Source organism: Tyto alba, unplaced genomic scaffold, assembly GCF_018691265.1.
Source record: "Tyto alba isolate M040663 unplaced genomic scaffold, T.alba_DEE_v4.0 Super-Scaffold_44, whole genome shotgun sequence".
In the NCBI taxonomy this organism is placed as follows: domain Eukaryota; kingdom Metazoa; phylum Chordata; class Aves; order Strigiformes; family Tytonidae; genus Tyto; species Tyto alba.
The window spans coordinates 6,689,974-6,714,189 of record NW_024881320.1 but is presented as its reverse complement, the minus strand read 5'-3'; the positions used below and the strand labels follow the sequence as shown (position 1 = coordinate 6,714,189).

Below are 24,216 nucleotides of genomic sequence, written 5' to 3'. Positions count from 1 at the left end.
AGTTCTGAAATACAAAATATTCAAGTTGAGGGAAGTAAAAAGCTAATCAACAGTCTGCAGACTATGCCAGAATAATGGAAATATACAATAAAGAAATATACTATATACTGAAGTTGTGCTTTTGTTCCCTTGAGTACAGACTTTACCACAATAAAGCACTAAGTTTATGCAATTCTTTTTATACATTTTACTGGAAATCTTTCTATCATTCCATCAGGTCTGATGTTCACAGGATATTCTTGGGTTTGATGCTTGTGAGGTTAGCTGAGAAATACATGATTTAAAGTGACATTACGTACTCCAAGGTGTTTAGATAAGTGTAAGGTTGCACATTTCTTAAAATAAATAATCAGGTTTAATGACACATTTATAAGGAGCTTTTTCCCTCCATGCTGTCTTCAAGGGATTGTGCAGGACTTTTATACTGAATGATTTGCACACAGCATCCTATTTCAGCCTCCCAACTGGTCATTCCCATGCTGTGTTTTCATTCCTGTGTATTTTAATGCTAAAGAGAAATCTACAAAAGAAAATAAGGCAGAAAAAATCCCTGTTAGGCAAATTACGTGTCTCTAGTTAAGATGTAAGGGTGGGAATTTCATGGCCTGACATAGACCTGTGCCTCATGCTCCGATGACTCCAAGCAGAACCACGGGCACACCGAGCGTATGGCCGCTCCGGGGAGCACCCTCCCACAGCTGTGTGTGAATGCAGCTCGCCTGGGCACACACCTCCCTGGCTCCGGACACTTGGGCTATGACAGCAGTAATAAATGGGCCTTGAGTATCTGACGGAACCTCGCTTAGTAAAAGCTTTGACCCGAAAGATTAGAAGTTAACCTTATCACATGCCAAGCTCTGAAGTGAATGAGTTGACAGCACTTGGCCATTTTGCAAGAGAGCTCGGTCCCGCAGAGGATGCCGAATTTATGCCTATTTGTCTCACACTGGCAACTGTTCCCAAGAGCAAAGTAATGCTTCTCTGAAACAGAAATAGTGGTTTTGCTATATTTTCTTCTGCAATATTAAATTATTCCCTGGATGATTTTTTTCCTTCGCCCACACCTTTTTTACACCCACTAACACTTTGTCTAACTTGGCAGATTTTCAATGTAAATATTTCTGCTCCTTGAAGGAATTTACATAAATCCCAACTGCTTTGCAAGGGAGAAATGCATGAAGCTGTCACAGCTCCTTGGTGACAGTTTAGGAGGACTCAACACTGCATTCACAGGACCAAGAAAGGGAATATTTTGACCTCCTTTCCAAGTGTGCTCTGCCATTCTTCAACCAACTTCAGTTAAGAGTTAGCTTTAAGTTTCAAAATTTTTATATGCTAGTCTGAAACAATGGTCTGAAACACATTTTTACTGGTAGTGTTTAACAGGTTTGTAGTAGTGACACTTTTGCAAATTTTAGCAGTATTTTGGAAGTATGATGGCTGTACAATAATACTCTGGGGCCACTGTGGCTGAGTCTGAGAATGTCTTTCCTGGAGCAGGTACCTTTAGTTTGTACAAACTGGCATAATTTTATTAAAATCTGTGAACTCCTGCTGATTGACTCTATATGAGAACCCAGTCCCACCAAATGGTTAGCCAGTTTCTATAACCATGTTTTCTCCCCAGTTTCAGAAAGAACAAACAAGACCATTGGACTTGAAAACAGATCATCACAACATCACAACAGCTGCATGTATTGAAATGAGTGGAAATCAGGACTTTAACACTGACATAAATGTAGGGGGAAAATTTTGTATGAATCACAACTCAACCACTAAATAGAAGGTAAAACTGAGAAGTCAGAGATTAGAATGAAAATTCAATACTGTTCTAGCTTTTTAATTAGTTGGAATGCATAATTAATGACATAACATTGCAAGGCTGACTTTCTTGACAAAGAAAAATTGATCCAGTTCTGAGGGCCTTTAAGTAATACTCCTAAAAGAAGAATTAACATTTGTCTGCCATCTGCAAAAATTAAAAAAAAAAAAATAGGTCGAGTGGGGGAAATAATACACACACACACAAAAAAAAGCTTTCTCCCAAATCTGAAATTCCACAACTTGTTGAGGGTAGAATTGTCATCCCTAATAACAAGTGGGAACCAGAAAGATTTCATCAGTATAGCTGAATAATTACAAACATCACTCAGGAAAACCAAATTCCCTGGTGTGTTTGGTGCTTTCTCCAAATTTATTCTTTTGCTGGCTATTCAAGATGTATTTTATATCAATTATCACAGCAGACAGAAACAAGGAATGAAAAATACAGACAGCAGCGCTCCTGCAATTAATGCTGTTGATATTATTTAAAATATCTTTAGCCTACTAAAAAGTGCATTGTAAAATTTGTTGCTAAAGAGCAAATATATTCACATAGTCTAACATGGACCAATCCATTTCTTATGTGCCACAGGATATTTTTTCCCTTGTAACTTTATTAATTAGAAATCTCCTTGAGCATTCAGTTTATACGTTCTCTACTTTATAGCCACAGAGAGACTATGAAAGGGAAGTGTCCATTGTGCATGTGTGCATTGCAAAAATGTTAGATCTTACTGAGGCTTTTCATACCAGCCTATAATGCATGTCATAACAATCTCTCCAAAGCATGGAGAAAAGTCACTCTGATGCTTTATATCACCTCTCCCCTTCCTCCTATTTATACAGAGTGGGAGTCCTGAGGTAGCCCGCAGTAGCATCCCCAAACTTTTGGTAATATCACAAGTTATTACATGATTACACTAAAAAGAGATTTAGTCATACTATACGGGATTAATTTATTTCACAGCTCTGGTTAGTATGAATGCAAAATAATGAAGTTAATGACTCACAATGGACTTAAAATCTAGTGACTAAACATTTTTTACTACATGATAAACTGTGCATGTAGGGATTAATTCCACCCTAAATCCTTACATGATCTGTCAAAGTACATTTCATCAGCATATCCCGTAAATTCTTCCTACAGTGCACCATACATAATATAAATACAAGGCATGGTTTAATACTAGCATGGAAGCATTTTATCTTCCTTCTACCAAAGTCCTCAGGTGTAGTTAAAGCCCCACATTATCTGTCAAAGCACTCCAGCTCTTGCCTAATTTTCAGCATATGGAGTTTAATATTAACAATAAGCATACATATAAGTAGCAGGCTATTAAATGACTAATAGGATAGATATAAATATATGGATACAGTTACGGTGAACCAAAAAAAAAAAGAAAATTTACCTCTTGACCAGGTTAGACTTGTTCTAACTAAACTTGAGAATTTAGTTTATCCAATACTGGAAATACTTATTTATTTTTTTTCTCTGAAATCAACAAAACTTCCTTACTAAAAATACCTGTGCCTCCGAGACATTACTTTTTTACACTTATCTTCATAAGGATTTTGAAACTGATCTTTATATAAAGCATTTTCTATTGTCTCCTACATTAATTAGATGTATGAAACATCTCCAGACTCAGCCCTAGAAGAAGAAATAAAAGCAAAACACCAAAATCCAACAATCTGAGGAAAATAATCTCAAAGAAAAACATGCTTAAAAAAAAAATCAAAACCCTGGGGAAAAGGAAAGAGATTAAAAAGGATAACGTAAGGAATATTTTTTTTTAAAAAAAAGAACAGGTTAATATTCTGAATTAGAACTTTAAACTTATCCAACTTCCACTTACTGCAAATTATTTTTTTTTCTGTTTCATTTTATTTGTTCATGCAATTTGTCTTATTACAAATTTCATATCCACTCTCTCCTTGTTTAGCCCTATATAATACCCAACTTCAGCAAAGCACTTAGCAATGTGCTTGATTCAAATCACTTGAGTAATCCCTGTAAAACATGTTGCTACATTCTTTGTTCACTCTCCTAAACTGTGATGCTCTGGTTGTCATACTGAAAGCGTTATCGTCTAAACCCTGTCCTCGTCTAGAGCGCACTTTCCCCTTCAGAACATATGTTAGTCATTAAATGATAGCTTGAACAGATCAAGATTACTGAAATTCATTGCGAGTCACTGCAGAGGAGGAAGGCATGCACAGCTAGCTTCAGGGTGAGTCATTGAAATGCAGCTCCTCTTGGCTGGCCCTCTCCCGATAGGAATCTTGTTGCTCACCCAGCTTGTGTTAGCTTCTTAAATTGGGAAGGAATCAACTTTTTTTGTTCTTTTTTTTTTTTTTTTTTTAAAGGAAAATCCCTCCTTAGCAGCTGCGTATTTCCTGCTAGAAAAGCAACTCCAAGTTTCTATTACTAGCTGTTAATATCATTATCTACCAGTTCTGTTGAAAAGCAAAGGAAGTTGAGTTAAAATGTCTGGTGTAACAAGTGGTGAGGAGGGAAACAAGCAAAACCAGAAACTTTCTGTCCACATATTTCTCTATGGTATGGACTCTTGTGCCATTTCTGATCCAAAATTAACAGTATTTTCTAACCCAGGGTTTTTATTTATGTTGTGTGAACTAAATACAAGCATTGTTTTAGAATGGTGTTGTTACAGTAACACAGCCTCTACTTAGCCATAAAGCTGCCTTGTAAAAAGCACAGTCACAGCCACAATGCAACATCAGGTGACTTTGGTTTTGCTTTAGAAGAAATGCCACTATGGAAAGGCAAAGGCAGATCACACTCACCACTGCTGAGCAGGTGCCTTTTTTTTCATTGCTGGTTAAACACAACAGCTCAGGATCGTAATAAAATATCTGTGTGATTATTTCTGTATTAATGCTGCTAATCACCAGCAGCAGAGTAGACTGTGTAACTGGTATTTGTCCCTCTTTTTTCTATTATGGTTGTGAGGACTCCACTCTGAATGAGGATCATACTCTAGTTTTCCCATTCAGTGGTCCAAGGCAATATTCACAGCATTTTCCTGCAGAAATTGTGAATATTTGAAGGGGGAAAAAAAAGCAATTTGCATTAAGTGAACTTGTAGAGTTTTCAAATCTTCTTCCTTGTAACTATAAATTCATTCCATTAGGAAACTACTCACTACTTTATCACCAGAATAGCAATGTCGAAGACAACTTTTCAACCCTCATTAACAGAAACAAAGCTTTTTCAGTTCCACAAAACCATACTGAGCTCCCTTGCATTCATTGTTAATGTCTAATCTTTGTAATCTCTGTTGCCAGTATGCAACTTTCAAAAATTCCTAGTCATATCCCTCTTAACTGCAAGCTGATATAGGAGTTTCATGTTCAAAAACCTTAAATACATCCACATGAATAAATTTCCTGTTACCACCCCTATCCTTCTAGATCTTATACTCTTTCGGACACACACACCCCCACACACCACTCCCCCTTACCTCCACTCCCTCCCCCCCCAAAAAAAAAGTGATTTAAGGGATTTAAAAACATAGCCTATGGCATTTTCACAACAATGTTCTAAACCAGCGTATGTGCAGAAGACCCTATTCTTTTCAAAACAAGTTCCATCTTCATAAGTTAGCCTTTCATTACCTTATAATTTTCAGTACATTTTTGCATATATGTCTAAGGCAGTAGAAAATAAATCAGGAAGATAAAAACTGAGTTAGTATATTTGCCATTTTCTGAGTGAAGTACCATTTGTTTATATGCATATAAATTTCTGTCATTCATGACATATAAATCATTCCTGCAAACTTAAGAGGTTTCACAACATGGGTAGACATGCCAGAAGACTAGGAACTTGAATACAAACATGTGATAATGTCTTGGATTGGCAAGAAATGTAAACCCAGAATCTAAAACTCAAAAGAACATGATCAAAGAGTTCAAATTATGCACAGTTAATAAAATAGCCTAGTTCCCTTGATACTGAATGCTAACCTTTCGAAGTCACCACTGGTACAAAAAACACGCAACAGTTACACCAAAGTATCTAATATAGAACGTACAACAGGTTATTCAAAACCCATACTACTGAAAGCAATGAAAAATAAATTAAATAAATCTACAGTTGTAGATGGCAACTCAGATGAAATAATTAGTGAGAAATTATGTAGTGAACTTTCCACTTGTTATTTACTTAATATACATGCTGTCAGAATTTTGCATTTCCATAATTTAGTTTTACAGCGGGCACTTACTCTATTCCTCATAAATATAGGCCCATTTAACTTCTAGGACTCGTCCTGTGCAACCAGTGGTATCATGGCAATTCTTCCTCTCACAGATACACATAAGACATTAAAGACAACACTGGTTTAAGAGCAGTTCTCAGCACTTAGGTACACGGTCTACTCTGATTTAATTCTTTCCAAGAACACAGTAAAAAAAATAGTAAGATAAGTAGCTTCGGAAAATCTAGATCATAAAAGTATGCCAGTGTGTGTAAGACTTCCAGTATGAAGTCAGAGAATGTACAGTGTGACATAGCTGGAATGTGAAGGTTCAAACTAACAAATCAAGAAAAACAGACAAGAATATCTTCCTTGAACTTCCCTTCACCACGGTAACTTATCTGGAAGACGAACTGAGTTGAATCTGCCTAGAGTTAAGTCAATAGGTCCAAAGAATCCAAAAAGTCCTTTTTCTTTTGGCTTTTTAGATGGATTATTCAAGATGTAACTAATGGAGAGATAGAGATGCATTAGCATTTGATTTCTACTCACTTAAAAACACTGGCTTCCAGCATGTGAGTCAGCAGGTCAACCATGGATTGTAGTTAAATTAGAATTTTACATTTACATTTAATATATCTCTTTACAAAACAGTTTTGAAAACATACCCTCTCCAACCATCTGATTCTCATGAACTTGAAATTCTCAATCAGCAAAACTATTTCTGACCTTTTTTTAAAAAAGATAATTTGGACATTTTGAATCTAAATCCATTTTTTTGTGATTTCAAATGCTACTTTCTTTCATAACATTTAAATATATATCTGTATTAACACTGTGCAAAGAAATACAGTGTATTATAGCAGTAACTCTGACAGTTCATTAAATGTAGCACAACTAGCTGGAACTCCTGCAATAAGCCATCACCACATACAAGAATGCTTTGAGGATGTAGTCACTGATGAGGAACTGGAACAAGGGGAACTAAATTGAATTTAAAAATTGTGGTCACTGATGGGACAGAACTGTACATCACTGGACCAGATTCAATCATGTCAAATATAAACCCTGTAATTTTCTCTTCTCATATGACAAATGTTCAAAAGCAGAGAGAGAAGTAGCACAAGATGTCACAGTTCTGTAAAATAGGATAACTGTGGAATTCGGCTCTTGGTTTATAAGTCTGCAAGATTTTTCTTAGTTTATTGCTTGATATCAACTAATCTCCAACTGCTGATGCACTGTCACTTGAAAGCAGAAATTCGAAAGAGAAAAAGCAGATGCTTTTTGTTGTAGATTGATAACACTTGGTTCCAGTCACCACTGGTTATTTTCTTTAGGCAAGAGGTAATTTTATAGATGCTAAGTGGAAACTGGCATATAAAATAACCCACATAACCAAAGAATAAAAGTCAGCAACTAAACCTAAAATTGAAAGTAAACTTTACTTGCACACTTCCAAAAACCTTTTAATCACTTCATGATACCCTCACTCCTGTTGCAATTCCACTTCAAAGGCAAAGGACTCATTTGCAAAGAAATATTGAGAACTTGTTTCATGACAAATGAGTGATAACACAGGGAAAGTATTGTGCCTCCAAAGGCTTAAGTCTGTTCTGACATGGAAATGAAACTTTCTTTGAATTATAGCTTATTACAATGCAATCCTGATTCTTACAACAGACAATCTTCAATGTGCCTAATTAAAATCTATATTTTTTGTTACTCAGCCTTTCTAGGCTTTTAGAATGGATTCATATGAGAAAATAATTCCTAGGATGTTTCTGTTACTAACATTAACAATACAGAACTATTGCTGTATTGTTAAAAGATGTGGTATATCATCATAATGACTACTGGCATTTTAAGGTTGCCCAGGAGCAAGAAAATTAGCTGCAGCTATGTACATTTCTCATTTGAACTCAATGGATTTTCTGTATTCTTTACTGCAAGGATTTAACTTGCGTAACAAAGTACTGAACTTTGCATTGATTTTTAAATTACAAGCTTTATTATTTTTTCTTTTTGCTTTATTGTGGTATACTCCATAAGACTCACAGTTTTAACTGCATTTTATTCAAGTTTTTCTGGCAAAGTCCATCCAGTTAAAAATGATACCTTTCTTCTGCAGATGTGGGCAAAAGTCATTGTTTTTCCTTGATTGATATATAATTTAGTCAACACTTAACTTGCCATAAAAATAAATTGGCTCCACATTGATCTGTCTCTCTCATGGTAGCACTAATATTTGTGTACAAATGGGAACCTGTTCTTCTCTCATTTTATTTTCCTATTATTAATGACATTAAACAAACCTCAGGATATGGCACACTGCTGGCCAGGCAAAAGTTGACAGAGAGAAGGATGACGTTCAGAAACCTTTTAAAGGCAAAAGTCCCGTTGCCTCATTAAAAGCTCTATGAAAACGTTCCTTAACCTTGTCTCTATCTTCCTGAACTGCAAGAGGTCTATCAGTACTCTTTTATAATGGGATCACAATTAAGAGAAGAGGAGGTCTTGCTTTTCCCTGTACTTTACCATCTCCAAAGAACCACCCCAAGAGAGCACTTCCCAGACATGCAGGCTGCACTTACAATAATGAATGCTGATGCTCTCATATGACTCCTGGTTCTGGAGATTTAATAAAGTCATGTAACGCAATATGAGATGGGATTAAAAGGAAAAGCTGATAAAGCTTGATTGACGAAGCGCTCTAGCAAGGAGCATAGAGGAATCAGGTCACTGTGGGGTTCTGATGGGAAGCATTCATTGCAGAAAGTAAAAGAGCAGAAACAGAGAAATGATGGAGAGAGGAGTTGGTTAAAAAATCAGGAGGGAAGCAGTTGTTTGCATGATTCAGTGTAATAATATGGTAGAAAAGATTAACACTTCATGGTCAGACAGGCAACTCCCCAAGCACTACGTTCATTAAAAAGAACCACATGGTACAGAGGAATGAGATGGAACAATGCTAAATTAGTCTTAACTTGATAGTATCTTAGCAAAGCACATTTTTTTTTCCCAGAGTCAAACAAATCTCTAAATGGTATTTGCATTAAATATATCTGGGGGAAAATCAGCTACATTAAGAGTTCCCAATTTACATCCAATCTTCATGTGAGGCCCCTCTCACAGAGGTTGTAACGGTCAGGAGTTTATAATTCTCCAAAACCGCAGCTGCACACGTTCCCCTTCAGCAAAAAGGAAAGGGAAAAATAAGTCCCTGGAGAAAACTACAGAAGCCTCGAAGTGCTTGAAACTAATGTACAAAATGTCTTCTTCTAGTCATAAAGTGATTTTCTCTATGTTGCAAATCAACAGTAAGAGATCAACAGAGCACTGAGCACACTGTGCTTTAGTTCATCATCCCAGGTATGAACGCCCCCTTTTGCCTCATCACCTTAGTCAGCCCTTTACCCTTCCTGCACCAAATACACCTGGATTTACACCATGGCCGGTATTTCTATGTGCTGAAAAATGGTCATCTGCCTTGTCAGGAAAGACAGGAATTTATAGCTACTTTGTCCTCAAGACAGTGTCAAAAAATAACTTCACTGTGGTCAAAGATCAAGCTCTATGCTCCATAACCATATGGATTTTACAAAATATTGGTGCAGGTTTATATCATTTCCCCCTCTTTGCTGCCTCTCTGACACTTGCCAGAGCGTGCTGTGTATGCATTTCAGCCTTGACATTCCTCTCTTTTAAATTTCTACCCAGTGCTGTAATTTCTTGAACCATGTAAGTGAAATGCTATTTCTTCTCTAGTTGCTTCTGCTATGAAAAACACCTTGATAGAAAACCTGCTAGAAACAGAAATTTTTTGAGGATTCTTAGTGGGATTAGTTTAGACAAAATTTTGCTGGTAAAGAGAAATGTTTATATTAGAATAAATACTGCAACCTATTGTAAAGAAATAATTAGAAAACGCATCTTTAATATAACTTGACATCTTGACAGCTATGAATAGTAAAGTCTGTCTGAAGACAACATCTGAAGCTTTGTCAATCTTCTTTGATCAATATGTTGGGAGTGTAATCTAAAGTTTTTCCAAAAAAATCATAGACATTTTGCAAAGTTTAACACCTCAATACAAGCCCATATTCAAATTCTTTATGTCCATTCAATACTAAAGCTGAAATTATATGCCTCAGGGTAGTTCCACTAAGGGGCATGAATCTGGCTTTACTCTACCTTTAGTATTTTGGTCTTTGGACATGCTATTAAAATTACTAATGCGTGCACCAATCTGTAACAGCGATTTTGATATAAGTAGCTATCCAGTAGGAGCATACCCTATTCTTTTGGTTCAAGTTCATCAGTGGCTCCCATAAGCACCATGCAGTCAGATTTTCAGCCATACTACACATTGGCTAGAGATGAGCAACAGTTACCACTGTTGATCTTACTATTTATTTGCCTTATTCTCACTCCAATCCTCCTTGATGGGCTTGAAGGTTTCAGTCTCTAGAACAACAGAGACTACCACATACCACAACCTGACCCAATCAGCAGTATATCAAGGGAGCTGTTAAGTTTAGTGGAAAACATGTATTCACACAGAATATGCTGCAATTACAGCCAATACTATCTGTCAATGAACATAATTTTCTTACATTACAGCCTGTGTTTGACAGTTTTTCAGGTGAGCTATCAAAAGAAAACAGTATGTATACACAGAGAAACTTCTCAACCTTTGTACAGGTGTATGTTGACTGGCAAGACTGTATTGTGACAAACATTGAATCAACAGTATAAAATATTTAATGAGATTTAAAATCCCACTATTCATGAAACAGCTTAACAGAGTGACAACAATAGATCCGAGTCTACAGTGTGACAAAGTACTACTGGTTCTCTCTTGTCTTTTATCTTGTACCTTAAGCAGTGGGAAGGAAGGGACAATCATTAAAAAGATCCATTAATGTAATTCTTCAGTATGTAAAAAGTCTCAAGCAAAAAGGTCCTCAATGATCCCCAAATATCACAGGAAAAGCTATCTTATATCTACAGAGAAGGAAAATGAGAATTGCTTTTCACCCTAGCTATGTCATTGTGTTATAGAAGTAGACGTTGTGGATAGAAAGAGCAGATAAGCATTCCTCAGAATGGCAGAAAGAATAAAACACTTAATGACTTTATGTTCTTATGCAAAGAAGTTAATTTTAAATCCCTGATGAAGTCTTCTTGCAAAACAATCTTTCTAAAGCTGTTAATATTTTCATAAGATAAAGAGTAACAGAAAAAGCAGTTTCAGGGATTGTGCAACAAAACAAACTGTTGTTAGAATAGTGACAATTAAAAGAAAAATAACACTATAAGAAGTAAAACATTTGCATCTATCCTATCCACAGGGAGTCTTTACTTCATAAGAAAAATTAAACAAGTAATATTTTTATCCCGTGAAAAAATTGGGATGACTTATTCATCCCGATTCATGAGAAATTCTATTTTAAGTCAGAAAGCCATCTCCCACTAATGGAAGCTTGACTAGAAAATTTTCTGCCTGCTCTGTTGGTAGAAAGAATGACAACCAGCAATATTGGTCCCATGAGAATCCAGCTGCAAGCTTGAACATTAAGGCCTAATGGCTGTACTTACTGACGTCCAATTCTTTTGTCCTCTCTGATGGAGGTGTGTAGTCTAGTCTCCCTAGTCCCTGTACCTGGGAAATTAACAGTGTATGCATTAATTGTGAGGTGACTTCCAAGCTCCTGGGCTCCACAGCACCAGTTCAGCCTCCAGTCTGTTCGCAGACTGAGCTCCCATCTCCTCAGTGCACTCTGCCCTCTGCCTTGTGCTGCTCTCTAGAAAAGGAAGCATTAATATGTCATTTAGAAATATTACCTGCATTCTTACCTAACTGATTAGATATTAGCATCAGTTTGTATTGCCTCATGTTTCAAAAAGAAAGAGAAACCTAATAATCTCACAAGCTCCTAAAAGCTACATTTAAAAATGCAGACAATTTCAGAGAAACGTTGCCTAAGAGAAGATTTAACTAACAATGAGTTAGGCTGTGGAATGATAAATGCTCTGTGAATTTTTGATGCAAGAGGTGGTATTCAGTCCTCAGACATTCTCTTTGGAACTATTTCCTAAAATAGACATAGCTTATTTTATTTCCTTTTGTTTTCTGGTGCTCAGTGATTGGCATTTTTCCTATACACAGTAGAAGAAAAAGAATTAAAATTTTCTTAAGTTGGGCCAAGCATCACTACAATCAGCACAAGAAACCACATTTGCTTTTTACCCCTTGTATTTTTATTCTTGTGAAATCCGGTAGAGTCCATTGGAGTAGCTATAACTAAATCAGATCAACTGAAAACCATCACTCAAACTTAAATTTGAATAGAGAAAAACTATTTGTTTGGACTTGTTATTTTTTACTTTTTCTTATTATACTTTCCATTGTTAAACTGAGAACATTACGTGGAATGAACAGGCAAATATAAGAATGAGATTTGTATCCACTTCAAATGTTTCTCCTATTATTACAAGCAAGCAAGTAGTATTTTAATGGATGAAACAGGTTTCTGAACCAGATTTTATGCTCATTATATTAAATCATAAACTTACATAAATATCTTGACTGTTAATCTTTATTTTAAAGTGCATACTTCAACACAGTGATCTTGCAGACAGAAGTTTTTACATTTTAAATTCTACTTTAATTTCATGAACAATCATACTCAACTGAATGAAATCACTTCAGACACTGAAATAATACATAGTATGATAAAAAGAACTTGTGCTGCTTTCATATGAAAGTATTCAGAGACATTCAGTCATTTCCCAATCTGCTTAAGTAAATTCACTTGAATTTACTTCTGTAAATTTGCTTAATTAATTTACTTAAGTAAATACACATGTAAATTGTCTAAATTCGTATTTTTTAAAATTATTCCATGGAACTAATTGGAGACACAGCAGTGTAAAAGACAACAGATTTGCCCCACTGTTGACATACTTAGACATAACTGGAAGGTATAATCTATTCATCCATTCCTTAATACTAAACATACCTGCTAATTAAAAGCCAGAAGAGAAATTATATTCCCAAAGTCATAGGTGTCAGGGGCAAGCAGTCTTCCTATCAAATTCAGTGTATATACCACTTCAGCAGAGCTGCACATATTCTACTCACAACTCCTCAGTATGCATCTTCCTCACAGAAAAACTTTCAGTGTATATCTATCTACATAGTATCTTCGTTTCTAAAGATTACTCACTGAATTTGGAATCCATATACAAGATACCCAGAGGCATTTGGGTTGGTTCTGTTGCTCACTGATTAATAGCTTTTTTTAACAAATTCATACCAAAAGCAAAAAAAATACAAGAATGGCAAATAACTAGATGTATTCCCATTTCCCAGATCTCATACTATAGCTTTAGTAATCCTCTTTACAAACTTTTATGCCTAGTTCTCATTTTAAACACTTACTCTGATGCTAGATTACACTCTTCCACTGGGAAAACAATCAAAATGAAATATGGCAAACAATAATTTAAACAAAATATTTTTTGATGTCAAAGCAAATTTTCTCTTTCAACACATTTGATGATTTCATAATGTTTTGGTATTTGAAAGTTTCTAGCATTTGTATTTTTTACATCTGGTTTGAAATTTTAAAAGTGCTTCACTATCAGATAACACTCAAATTAGGTTTTGGTACAAGCAGAGAAAATACCTCACACAGTTGCATTTAGTTTTGATTTTAAAAACACTGGAGAAATTGATATTTAGCCCAGTGTGGGACCAGTTTCTAATTCAAGTCCACAGGGGTAAGAAACACAATGAGATTATGAAATTCCTAACTGTACTTGTGAAGCAAAACTTCATTGTATCACTTAAACTTCTCATCAAAGTAACAGGATGGTACCACTTAATAAGATGCAAAAGCCAGCAGCAGATTATTACTGGAGGAAGTAAGTGGGTGAAGATTTCCGTCTTTCAGAGGGTTGTGCCTTCTGTGATTTATCCATCTCATTTCATGGTTATATGCTTAAGAGCAAAATCTACTACAGTTATCCCAGTACAATTTCTTGAACAGAGTTTAAGATCATGCTCACTACACACTCAGAAATGCTTTCCCCTTTATAATTAAAATTTTCAGAAGTTTAAATACAAATGTAATGACATGTATTTATGGACTGATTTCAGACAGCACCCATTAACACTATGCAATAAGTTTCTCCATTTCCTGCAAGGATTTTAGATAAATAAATAAATAAATAAATAAACAACATTTAAAACAAAAAAATAGACATGCAAAAAACCCCACTACAAACCAAAACCAAGTCACACCCAGATGGGTGTTAGCATGATTTCCAAGACTTGAACATTCCACAAAATGGAAGTAACTGTAGAAATGTTATGGTAGATAATAGATGCCTGCCTGTGAATGCTTTGCCAATTAGCAATAGGAGTTCAGGAGGAGAAAACAGCCACTTCCCTAATGCACAACATAAAGCATACACTGCTCTAGGTAGAGTCTGCAACTCCAATCAACCTGTATCTGTTATACACAGGATATGTTACACAGACATGTTCATATCACATTCTCATGGATTCATCTGAATAAAACAGAAAGAAACAGATAATAAGTATAAAATTTCTAGCTGTATACCAAGATCCCAGTGATCTTCACAGTGAAAGTCAATAGGCACAAAGAAATAAACCAAAGGTTTAACAGCCTGACAGTAAATCATACTAAAGCATGAGGAGGTACCTGAATAAATAAAGCAAAGTACATTTTATAAATGATCTATACAAAATATAGAGTTTTCATTTCACAAGTGCCTGCCTCTAAGAGGCCGCTAGGGACATTCAGGAGAGACCTTAGTTTGAAAAACTGTCAACAAAACAACACTTTTCATTTCTATGCCTTAAGGTTTTTTCATATATTTGTTTTCTGTAGCCTATTCTACCTTTATCAGAAGCCCAACAGGAAGAAGATAAACTGGCTTGAAAACAGCCATTGAAAGAAAATATGATAAAATATTTGGAAGAACATCTAGGAGATGTTTTCTATGAAACATTTAACAATTGAAATCTTTCTTTTCCATTTCCATTCAACACTAAGTCATAGATGCTGCAAGCCTCATGCCAGCATCTCAGAGTTTGAACTCAACAGTTCTCCATTCCACTGACAAGACAAAGAGATGCCTTTTTCTCCAAAAGCAAACAAAACCATCTATTTTTACAGTTTCTTGATGGAATTTGCTAATTTGTTGAAAATGAAATGTCTTACTGAAATTGAACAGTTTGAATAAATCTTGTGTTCAAGTTTTTTGATTCTCCTATTTCTTGTCTCTTGTTTCTCAGGTTCAGAGTGTTCTGCTCTCTAGAAAGGGCAGTTCACACTAGAACAGGGATTTGAACCTGCTCCACTCCTAGCCCAGGAGATGCTCTGCCCATCATACTTGTACCTGACCTTGGAGGACCTCCTTCTCTGGGTCTATTTGTGAGAACGTTCAAAACGCCTCAGTTATCTCAGTGTGGATTAAGACCAAAATTCTTGGTTTTGACAGCTCTAATGACAAAGCAGTAATTAATATCAACCTATTGCAGATTGCACAAACACATCCATAGAACAATACATACAGAAAGGCCTAAAGATAGACTTGTCACTTCACCTTCTTTTGCAACATGTCCACTAATCATCTTTTTGCAGTGACAAAAACAGAAGTCATTGAAGCCTAATGGTTGGAAAAATACAGTACTGTAGTCAGAAATGCCATCTGAATTGCTACCAAAAATTCCCACAAAAATTAGAAGAGAAATACAAAGAAGTAATCACAGACACCAAAGTTTTAAACAGCCCTGATAATAACCTAAACTGGTAGTTTCCATTTCACTTACCAATTTGTGGGTGAGCTGGATCGTAATAAGAGGAGATCCTGACAGATTGTGGGACAACTTGGGTAGAGGTTCCACTTTGACTGAGATAAGATAACTGGTTGCTGAGATCATATAACCTTTGTAGGCAGCAGCCTCGGTAATCCTTGGAAAGAAACAAATATATTAAGGAAGTAGAACAAGAAAATTTTTTTAGTTCATCTACAACACCCACAACAGGAACATAGGACCTCCTTTGTCCATTCAAGTCAATGAATTTCTATAGGGGAGCAAAATCTGGTCCCAAAAGATCCTACAGGACTAGAAGCAACAGCTACAGTGTATAGGGAACAGCTTTAGACATTAGGGGACTTGATATAATAAATATACCTTCATTCTGCTCCTCTTTTCCCAAGGTTTACAAGCCTTGCTGAAAGTGCTTTAGATAATTAGAGAGAATCCTATGTAGGATTCTAAAAGGATCTAAAAATAACCTAAGCAAAGCAACCTGAGTGAGGAGAAAACTTTCAGAGGTTTCAGGCTGTCTAATAAAACATACATATTAGTGTGCAAGACACATGTAATGCATATAAAAATATATAGGAATATAGGAATATATTTAGAAGTAAAAGTATAAATATATAGGAATATAGGAATATATTTAGAAGTAAATTATAGCTTTACTTTGAAAAACTGATTATGTCCAGTTAGGTTTGTTAGAGATTAAATCAGGTCACAATACAAACAGATGAACCTGACTAAACATCTTATTAGTGCAGGTAACATTTTTTTTTTTTTTTTTCCCAGGATAGTAATTTTTCAGTACATAAGAATCTTTTTATTTCTACTTTCAGCTAAAACTTATGACTTTGACATTTTCGCAAATTTAGGAGTATCTAAGATCCATTTGGCTGTAGGGTAAAATTTTTTACGTTATCAGTAACAAACTGTGCAGGAGTAAAATGTTCTCTGTCATCTACCTCTTCAGTATGTGAATGAATGGTATTTACTATAAGAAATACAAGCCATGGTGAATTAACCATCAGCATGGGTTTCCAAACATAGCACAACGCTGGAAAGACCTAGTTTGCAAAGCACAGTAAAACCACCTTTTTTATATCTGCCACCTCTTTGCAGTGATTTCTTATTTTTCTTTCAGAAAAAAACAAACAAACAAACAAAACAAACAAACAAAAAAGGTGATGTCAGACATTAAAATAATTTCATCCAGTTCCTCAGCAAAATCAAATAAAACAGAACTCATTTAGCATAACCCCAAGCACCTGTCCTTAGTTCTGACCACAAAAAAAAGCATCAGCATCAGAGATTACTTCTGCTTCCAGTAACCAGCACGTGAATTGAATTTGTTTATCTGAGGGCAGAATTTACTACTCTAATATGAAAATTTTAAGTTTAGAGAGGGACTTGTAATGTTAAGATTACTATTTGAAATTTTGAGATTTCTCCTACACCAGGTTTACAGGATGAACATTTTTCCCCACACCAGTTATCTGCCATTTTAACTTTAGAGGGCCAGATGAATTCTGAACTTGAAAAAAATTCAGCACAAACAAGAATGAGTGTTTCTGTGTTTCATGCTTGCATATGCAAGCCCTTCTTCACTGTGGCTGTGGATGTTAGATGGCAATGAGTCTGTCATCCTATTACCTTCGGTGGGATTACTACAGATTAACACAAACTCTATATGAGTATGACCAGAAGCAGAACTGGTCTTGAAACCTTTTTTGTTTTGATGTTTTTTTTTTCTGGGGGGGGTAAAGAATCAAAACTAACTCCCTTTAGAAACTGCTATTTATCTACTCTGAAAATAGAAGTCATCTGTCTGTACAGCACAAAAGCACCAAGAGTTTTGGTTTTAGCTTTCCACCACAAAAAAAAAAAAAAATAATTGCCTTGAAGAAGAAAATGGAGTGACTTCAAATTACAGGTGTTCAAGTAGCCCAGTGCTAGAAGGAACATAAAGTCTTTAAAACAAACTACTCTGCGAAAATGTTATTCTACTGAAATGTAAGCAAAAAAGATGTAATAGTACAGCATAAAAAAGAAAACCAAGCAGAAGAGAAAAGCATACTTATTTTTAAAACATTTTTTGAATACCTGGGGTTTGATTCCACAGAGGAAAAATCACTGAACTAGCATTCCCTGTATTGCTAGTTTTTTAGGTGCTGTTTTGGATAGGTCTGCATCTAGAATTTTATAGGTGTGATTCTGTAGTGCATCATATACTGCAAACAGTTTGGGTAGTTCAGATTAATTATAGAAATCTAGGACATGTTTCTTCTCCAGTGTCTTTGTGTTTCTCTTTAACATTGCAGCAAGCACCAGATCCTTTCTTCTCAAAAATGAGTGCTAAAAAATACATACAACTCAGTGGAACCGGAATGGGTCTCCAGATTGTCCTATTCCACAGAATTCAGAGGATCTACACAAAGATGACATAAGTGGTTTATTTTGCTGTATCAGAGTCCTAGGAACTGCAGACTCTATGACAATGCATTAGAATACTATGTTTTGACATGCAGCATCTTTAGTCATATTGTGTTTGCTAAACTTTGACCTAAGTCAAGACGATATTAATTCTCTTTCTCTCTTTGAGAAGTTGATGTTATAGCTCATTATCTTAATAAATTGCACCGATCCTTCTGTTCAAAAAATATCAGATGTCATAGAATATTGCATCTATTTCTTCATGTCAGTAAGAAATATTTCACACTAATGATATGGTTCCTTTACAGCCAACTGCCAGGTGCCTTTTTTTTTTTGAGAGAGAGCAGGGTAAACAATAGTAAAGCTTGCTACTTGATTTAAAAATGCTAATTAGTAATAGCTGTGTGATTATCTCAGTGTCATAAGCCAGGATTCTTCATCCTGAAGTTCACAAATGAGTTCCCATGATCACGACCTTTTGTGTAACTCTATGTGAAGAAAGGGAGACAGCCCCTGACATTCATGACAGCTAAAATGCTGCATCTTTCCTTCTGCTGTCATAAACAACACAGTGAAAAGTCACAGATTGGAAAAGACTGAGAGAACATGTAAACTAATCTACTTACCCTAGTGAAGATCAAATAAAAACATAAAGTCATACTAGCTTAAAAGGAAAGTGTAATGATTTACATGAATGGCCTTGCAAAATTCCATGGGGAACTGTATTGCCAAGAGGCATACAGCTCTGCATTTACTTTATCTTATCTGCTAATGATTTCATTGATGCAGCATATAAAACAAAAGGTCTTTAAGGCATTGCCTGGTCTCCTGTTATAAAATTACCTTACAGGTTTCTAGGATTAGGATTCAGATTTTATCTGAAGAGGGATGTTATGTTTTCTTACTTGCTTCATCTAAGTGCAAGCTTTATCTTTATATGTGTCAGGAGAATAGATGTAATTTCCTTTTATGAGACAGATTAAAATTATGAAATGCTAATACCAGATCTGATGAATGGAAGGAGAAGACAAAGAAAGACAAAGATGTCGCTATGGGAGTCTATTTTAGTACAACATAAAATAAAACATCTAATGTAAGCTTTAATCTCTCTCTAGTTAATGACTACATGTCCTCAATATTGCAGAATCAGGATTATGGCTCGTAATTTATTTACAGTTGATAATGACATGACTGTTATAAATGTATATCATTAAGGTAATAAACAAGCTGTTACAGCAAGAGAGATCCGAGATACTCACTTGGTATCCATAGGGTTGATATTATGAAAGAAATAATGCATGTTATGGTAAAGCAGGCCGACAATGGTAATCCAAACTGTAAAAAGGGAAGAGGAGTTAATCCTGAGAGCAAAAGTTGTAACTAAGAGACAGTTCATGGGGTAGTAAACTTTTATTTTTTGGTACTTGGAAAAATAAAACAAACAAAAATCTGTTTTCAAGAAAAATCATTTTTGGATACCCTGTTTATATGACCCTGCTGCTCCCTTTAAGTTTTTCCTTACCTTCTTCATGAAAAGCTTCACTGGGAATGGAAATATAACTCTGTCCTTGAGATGGAAATCGATAGTGGGACAAATTCAGAGTCTGAGGATGCATTTTGACCAAGGTGTAATCTGTGTAACCCAAACAAAAATATTATATGAAACAAAAACAGATAATCCTATTGATTATAGCCTCTACAACCTACATGACTATTTAAACTAGGCTTCCTTAATAGATATTGCAAGTCTTGAATTTGAAACATCAGATGTTTGCAGAAAATATAGTAAATTCCATGAGTATAAATTTGCCTTTTATATCTGACTCCTTTGTGACAGAGAAGGTGGTACACGGACTGTTAATATACCATGGATCACTTCACCCATGCTCAAATACTGAGCTTACCAGGACAAGTAAAACCAGATTGATAACACACTCTTCCACTGACATTTGAAGGCATTATTTCAGATCTCCACTGCTCCATTTGAGAATGCCAGTGTCCAAGACAGTACATGCAGTGATTAATTAGTGACTGCTCAGGTTATTTGCCCCCTCACACAGGTCTCAAACAAGGCAGAGCAGAATGCCAGAACAGATAAATTACCTTTGCTACCTGTAGCATCCAAAGTCACAGATGAAATCAGGGTGCTAGGATGATAAACAGCGGTAAAATAAAATTATCCTAAAAGGTCAAAACTATTCCTATTATTTGCAATCTCTTGAAAAACCCTTGCAAAATTAAGGTTTTGTAGCATCCAGACATCTGCAATTTCAAAGTGCTGCATAAGAGCTCTGGGCCTTTTAACTGCCTATTAGTATACTATAGTATTACTAGATTCATTTCACAGAATTCATATTCTATACCCCTCCCCAAATAACCTCAAGGAAGTTCAAGTACAGTCAGAGCTGATTAACTCTGGACTAATGGCACAGTCATCTTTCTACAACTGAAACACACTTTTGTATTCAAAAGACAATTTTATCTGGTTTGATTTCCTCCTTCATGTTGGCAAAGGAGGGGCTGCAAGCATCGAAGCATTTAGGACATCCAAACAGTCCAGAGAGAACATTTTTGCTAAATCCTACCTGCCACAGATGATGTGCCCTCAACAGTTAAAGGTAACAAGTTTTTGTCCAGATTGTGCGTCACATGAGCCATCACACTGTCAATAGTTTGAATTAAACTTCCAAATATGTGAGCAGTCTGGAGGAAGAAGAAAGAGAAGGGTCTACAACAAATAAAACTGCAGTTCATAGCAAAAAATGCCAAGGTGCCATCTTAAATTCCAGTGTGACTCATCATTCAACTGTCCAAAGTCAAATGTGACTTTCTCTACAACATTTTCCACATATAATGGATAAAATGTTACACAAATTAATGCCATCCAGAGCCTGACTTTATAAAATACTATGTGTTATAGAATGTCTCCAAATGACGCTCTGCTCCCACCGCCATTTGACAGTCAATTATATTCAGGATTCAGCAGAATGAGGCCAAGAACTGAGCAGATTATTTTGACAATATATAAAGACTGGTATCAGATCTTTATTGGAATATAAGCTGAGGCACTATAGTTTGGCTTTTCTTTCATCTTTATTAAAATGGTCCCCAGTATAAAGCTACTTTCAGAGTGATTATATGCCCCCTGGAAAACAACCCTCCAGGTTAAAATTTGATCCATAAAATCTCAGTGTGAATGCATGTTTCAATGAAAAAGAAATCTATTTTATCTGAAACCTATTTATATCATAGATGATCAAGAATTTGAGGTTAAGAACTTATATCAGTTAGACATCTTTTTGTCTTAAAAGCATTTAGGCTTCAGTGAGACATTAATTAACTTTAGCCTCTCCTTTTTCTCAGTTTAAAAGTTCCCTGTTCTGAAATCTGTGTTCCCTTAAAATTCAAGCAAAAATCTTGGGAAATTCCTGGGTTCCTCCTGCAAGTCTTTCTCTGCACTCTAAAAGGTAGATTAGAAGAGAAAGAACATTGATACAAGTTACTTTTCCTTATATTAGGATTAATCTCTCTGAAAGCTTCAGTCCACTAAACAGGTAAGCACTACCACATATTTCACACTCATTGGAAAACATCAATTTATAAAACAAATATAAACTTTTAATTATCAAAGTTCAATGCCAAAAAGAGTGATTAAACACTTAGTTTAGTGACGATATCTGTTAAAAGTACAATTTTGTTTCATTCATCTGGAAATATGTGGAAACAACAGCAGATAACTTTTCTCCTATTTTTAGCCCTCAAAAACACATTATAAAAGAAAACAACATAATTATTTCATCTGTGTATCTTTACTGCAAATATGAAAGTGACATATGAGAAAATTAACTAATCATACTGCCAAAAAGTCCTAACAAGAAGAACAGAGGCAACCAATTTGATTACTGTCCATGTAAAATTATGCAACTGAAGTAACCTACAAATCTAAGACCTTTTGTCTTACCTCTGGGACATCAATCCAGTTGGGCAAAAACAGAAAGTCTTCAATAGCTTTTAAAAATGCCTAAGAGATAAATAAAACTATATTATTTGATTATTTATTCATCAGCTTCATCTCCTGGTAAGGATCCACGGCAGATCTCTGCCAGTATTTTCTTTGGTTTATTTTAAGATGACAAGCTCACTGTCATTCAAGTCACAGATTCACCTCTACCTGCCACGCTCTCATCATGTTCTGTATGGTGACACGTTAAAGTAATAGTTTATTAAAATTAACACCACTGTGATACTCCCAAAGTACAATCATACTACAGCTGAGGTGACAACACTGGAACTAAGACTAAAGTGAACTTATTCTCTCATTTTATCTGAACTCATATGATGTTAATACCTCTTTTACTCTTAGATGACTAGATAATTCAGCAGAACTAGATAAATATCTGGGTCTCATGACTTGTACAATTTATTATCTACTTAACTTTTGCACTTAAAGTTTGTTTTTGAGGTCAAGATCTGTCCTGCTGGACACTCTTTAAGTGCTTAGCATGATACAGTCCCTGTCCTAAGGAATCTTGCTGATGAAGACAATAGAGAAGAGAGCACAGAAAATTACACAGGAAATTAAAATAACAAAACCCACATCTCCTACTTCTCTGTTAAAAATGTCTTAAAAGCATCAACAGAATATAGAACATTTCCACTGAGAAATGTGGAAAAAAAGCTGCAAGACTTTTCTGAGCATAATTTTACAAGCCATAATACACACGGCAGTACCAGAGCTTTGCTGTATGAGCTTACTTTCAGGCAGCACAAACCTTGCAGCCCCTCTCACATCCAGTGTGGAATTCTACCCGGCATGCACAGCAGTTATCCTAAACCCAGGGCCCAGCCCAAATTGCTCAGAGCATTCAGTGAGTATCTCTTTTCAGGTCACAGCATTACTCCAGAATGACTCCAAAAAAGACATATTAGACCACTGGAAAGGGAGGGAAAACAGGAGTGCTGGAGCTGCTGAGCAGAGCAGCATTATAACAGAAAGCACGTCAGATTTGTCAAAAGCAATGCATTACAGATGTGTGTCAGTAATCAGAAAGTTTATTGCATATCACTTAAATCAAATTTTCTTGTGCTGTGAGGCATATGACAATCAGGACAGAGATAACTTTACAGAAAATAGCATGCATGCTCAGTGCCTGTCTGTCAGGGAATTAGCTGCAGACAATACAAAGCCTAACCATCAATCAGACAAATGACAGAGTCTGTATGTATGATCAGGACTCTCTTGTGTTTACTTCCCAAAATAGCTTTGCTAAAGATAATCATGTCCCATATTTCTGTCTGCAAATCACTTTCATGGCACACAAAGCAGCATCAGATAGCATGAACAAGCAACCAAATGGCAACTGAAATGATGTGGGAAACAGGTATGATATCTGACAGGATGATGTTAAATTTTCAATTTAGAGCCCACACAAAATTTTCAGCAAAACAAAGGAAACAATGTATTAGAGCTTTTTAGAAGGGTTTTTGCTACATATTAAACTGTGATCCATGAAATCCAAGCTCTACAATTTGCAAATGCTAAGCTTTTAACACAAACTATCAATTGCTGTCCATGTAGTTTTCAGAAGCATTTGTTTATATTGTTTGTCTGAGTAAATAATCCTTGTCACTCTGGTATTACCCGCAGGCCAGAGCTGATTACTGTAATAATAGCTTTCTAGCCTGCTGAAATCAGGGAATTAGATGCCCATCATTTTACAGAAGGCTAGCTTTATGTTAGCAGAACATGAGCCCTTGTCCTCAGCTCAGGCTGCAGAATACGCCCTTTTTTTTCTTTTTTTCTTTCTTTTTTTTTTTTTTTTTTTTCCTTTGTGAATTAACGTAAACAAAAATAAATTACTCATTTAAGTTTTGGAC

The 24,216-nt window shown here is 35.6% G+C and overlaps 1 protein-coding gene across 3 annotated transcripts in view; it reads right to left on the bottom strand.

The window, feature by feature from the left end:
• Positions 1 to 24,216, bottom strand: part of ADGRD1 (adhesion G protein-coupled receptor D1) — a 159,908-nt gene that overhangs the window by 112,575 nt on the left and 23,117 nt on the right. For all 3 annotated transcript variants that reach the window (XR_006166755.1, XM_033008431.2, XM_033008432.2), the window contains 5 exons: positions 22,301 to 22,360; positions 20,925 to 21,042; positions 19,862 to 19,972; positions 19,599 to 19,674; positions 15,916 to 16,057 (listed from right to left, as the gene is read on the bottom strand). Coding sequence is in view for 2 of the 3 variants with exons in the window: in XM_033008431.2 (XP_032864322.1) it covers positions 15,916 to 16,057; positions 19,599 to 19,674; positions 19,862 to 19,972; positions 20,925 to 21,042; positions 22,301 to 22,360 (507 nt within the window). In the remaining variant the exon portion in view is untranslated. The remainder of the gene's footprint in view (positions 1 to 15,915; positions 16,058 to 19,598; positions 19,675 to 19,861; positions 19,973 to 20,924; positions 21,043 to 22,300; positions 22,361 to 24,216) is intronic.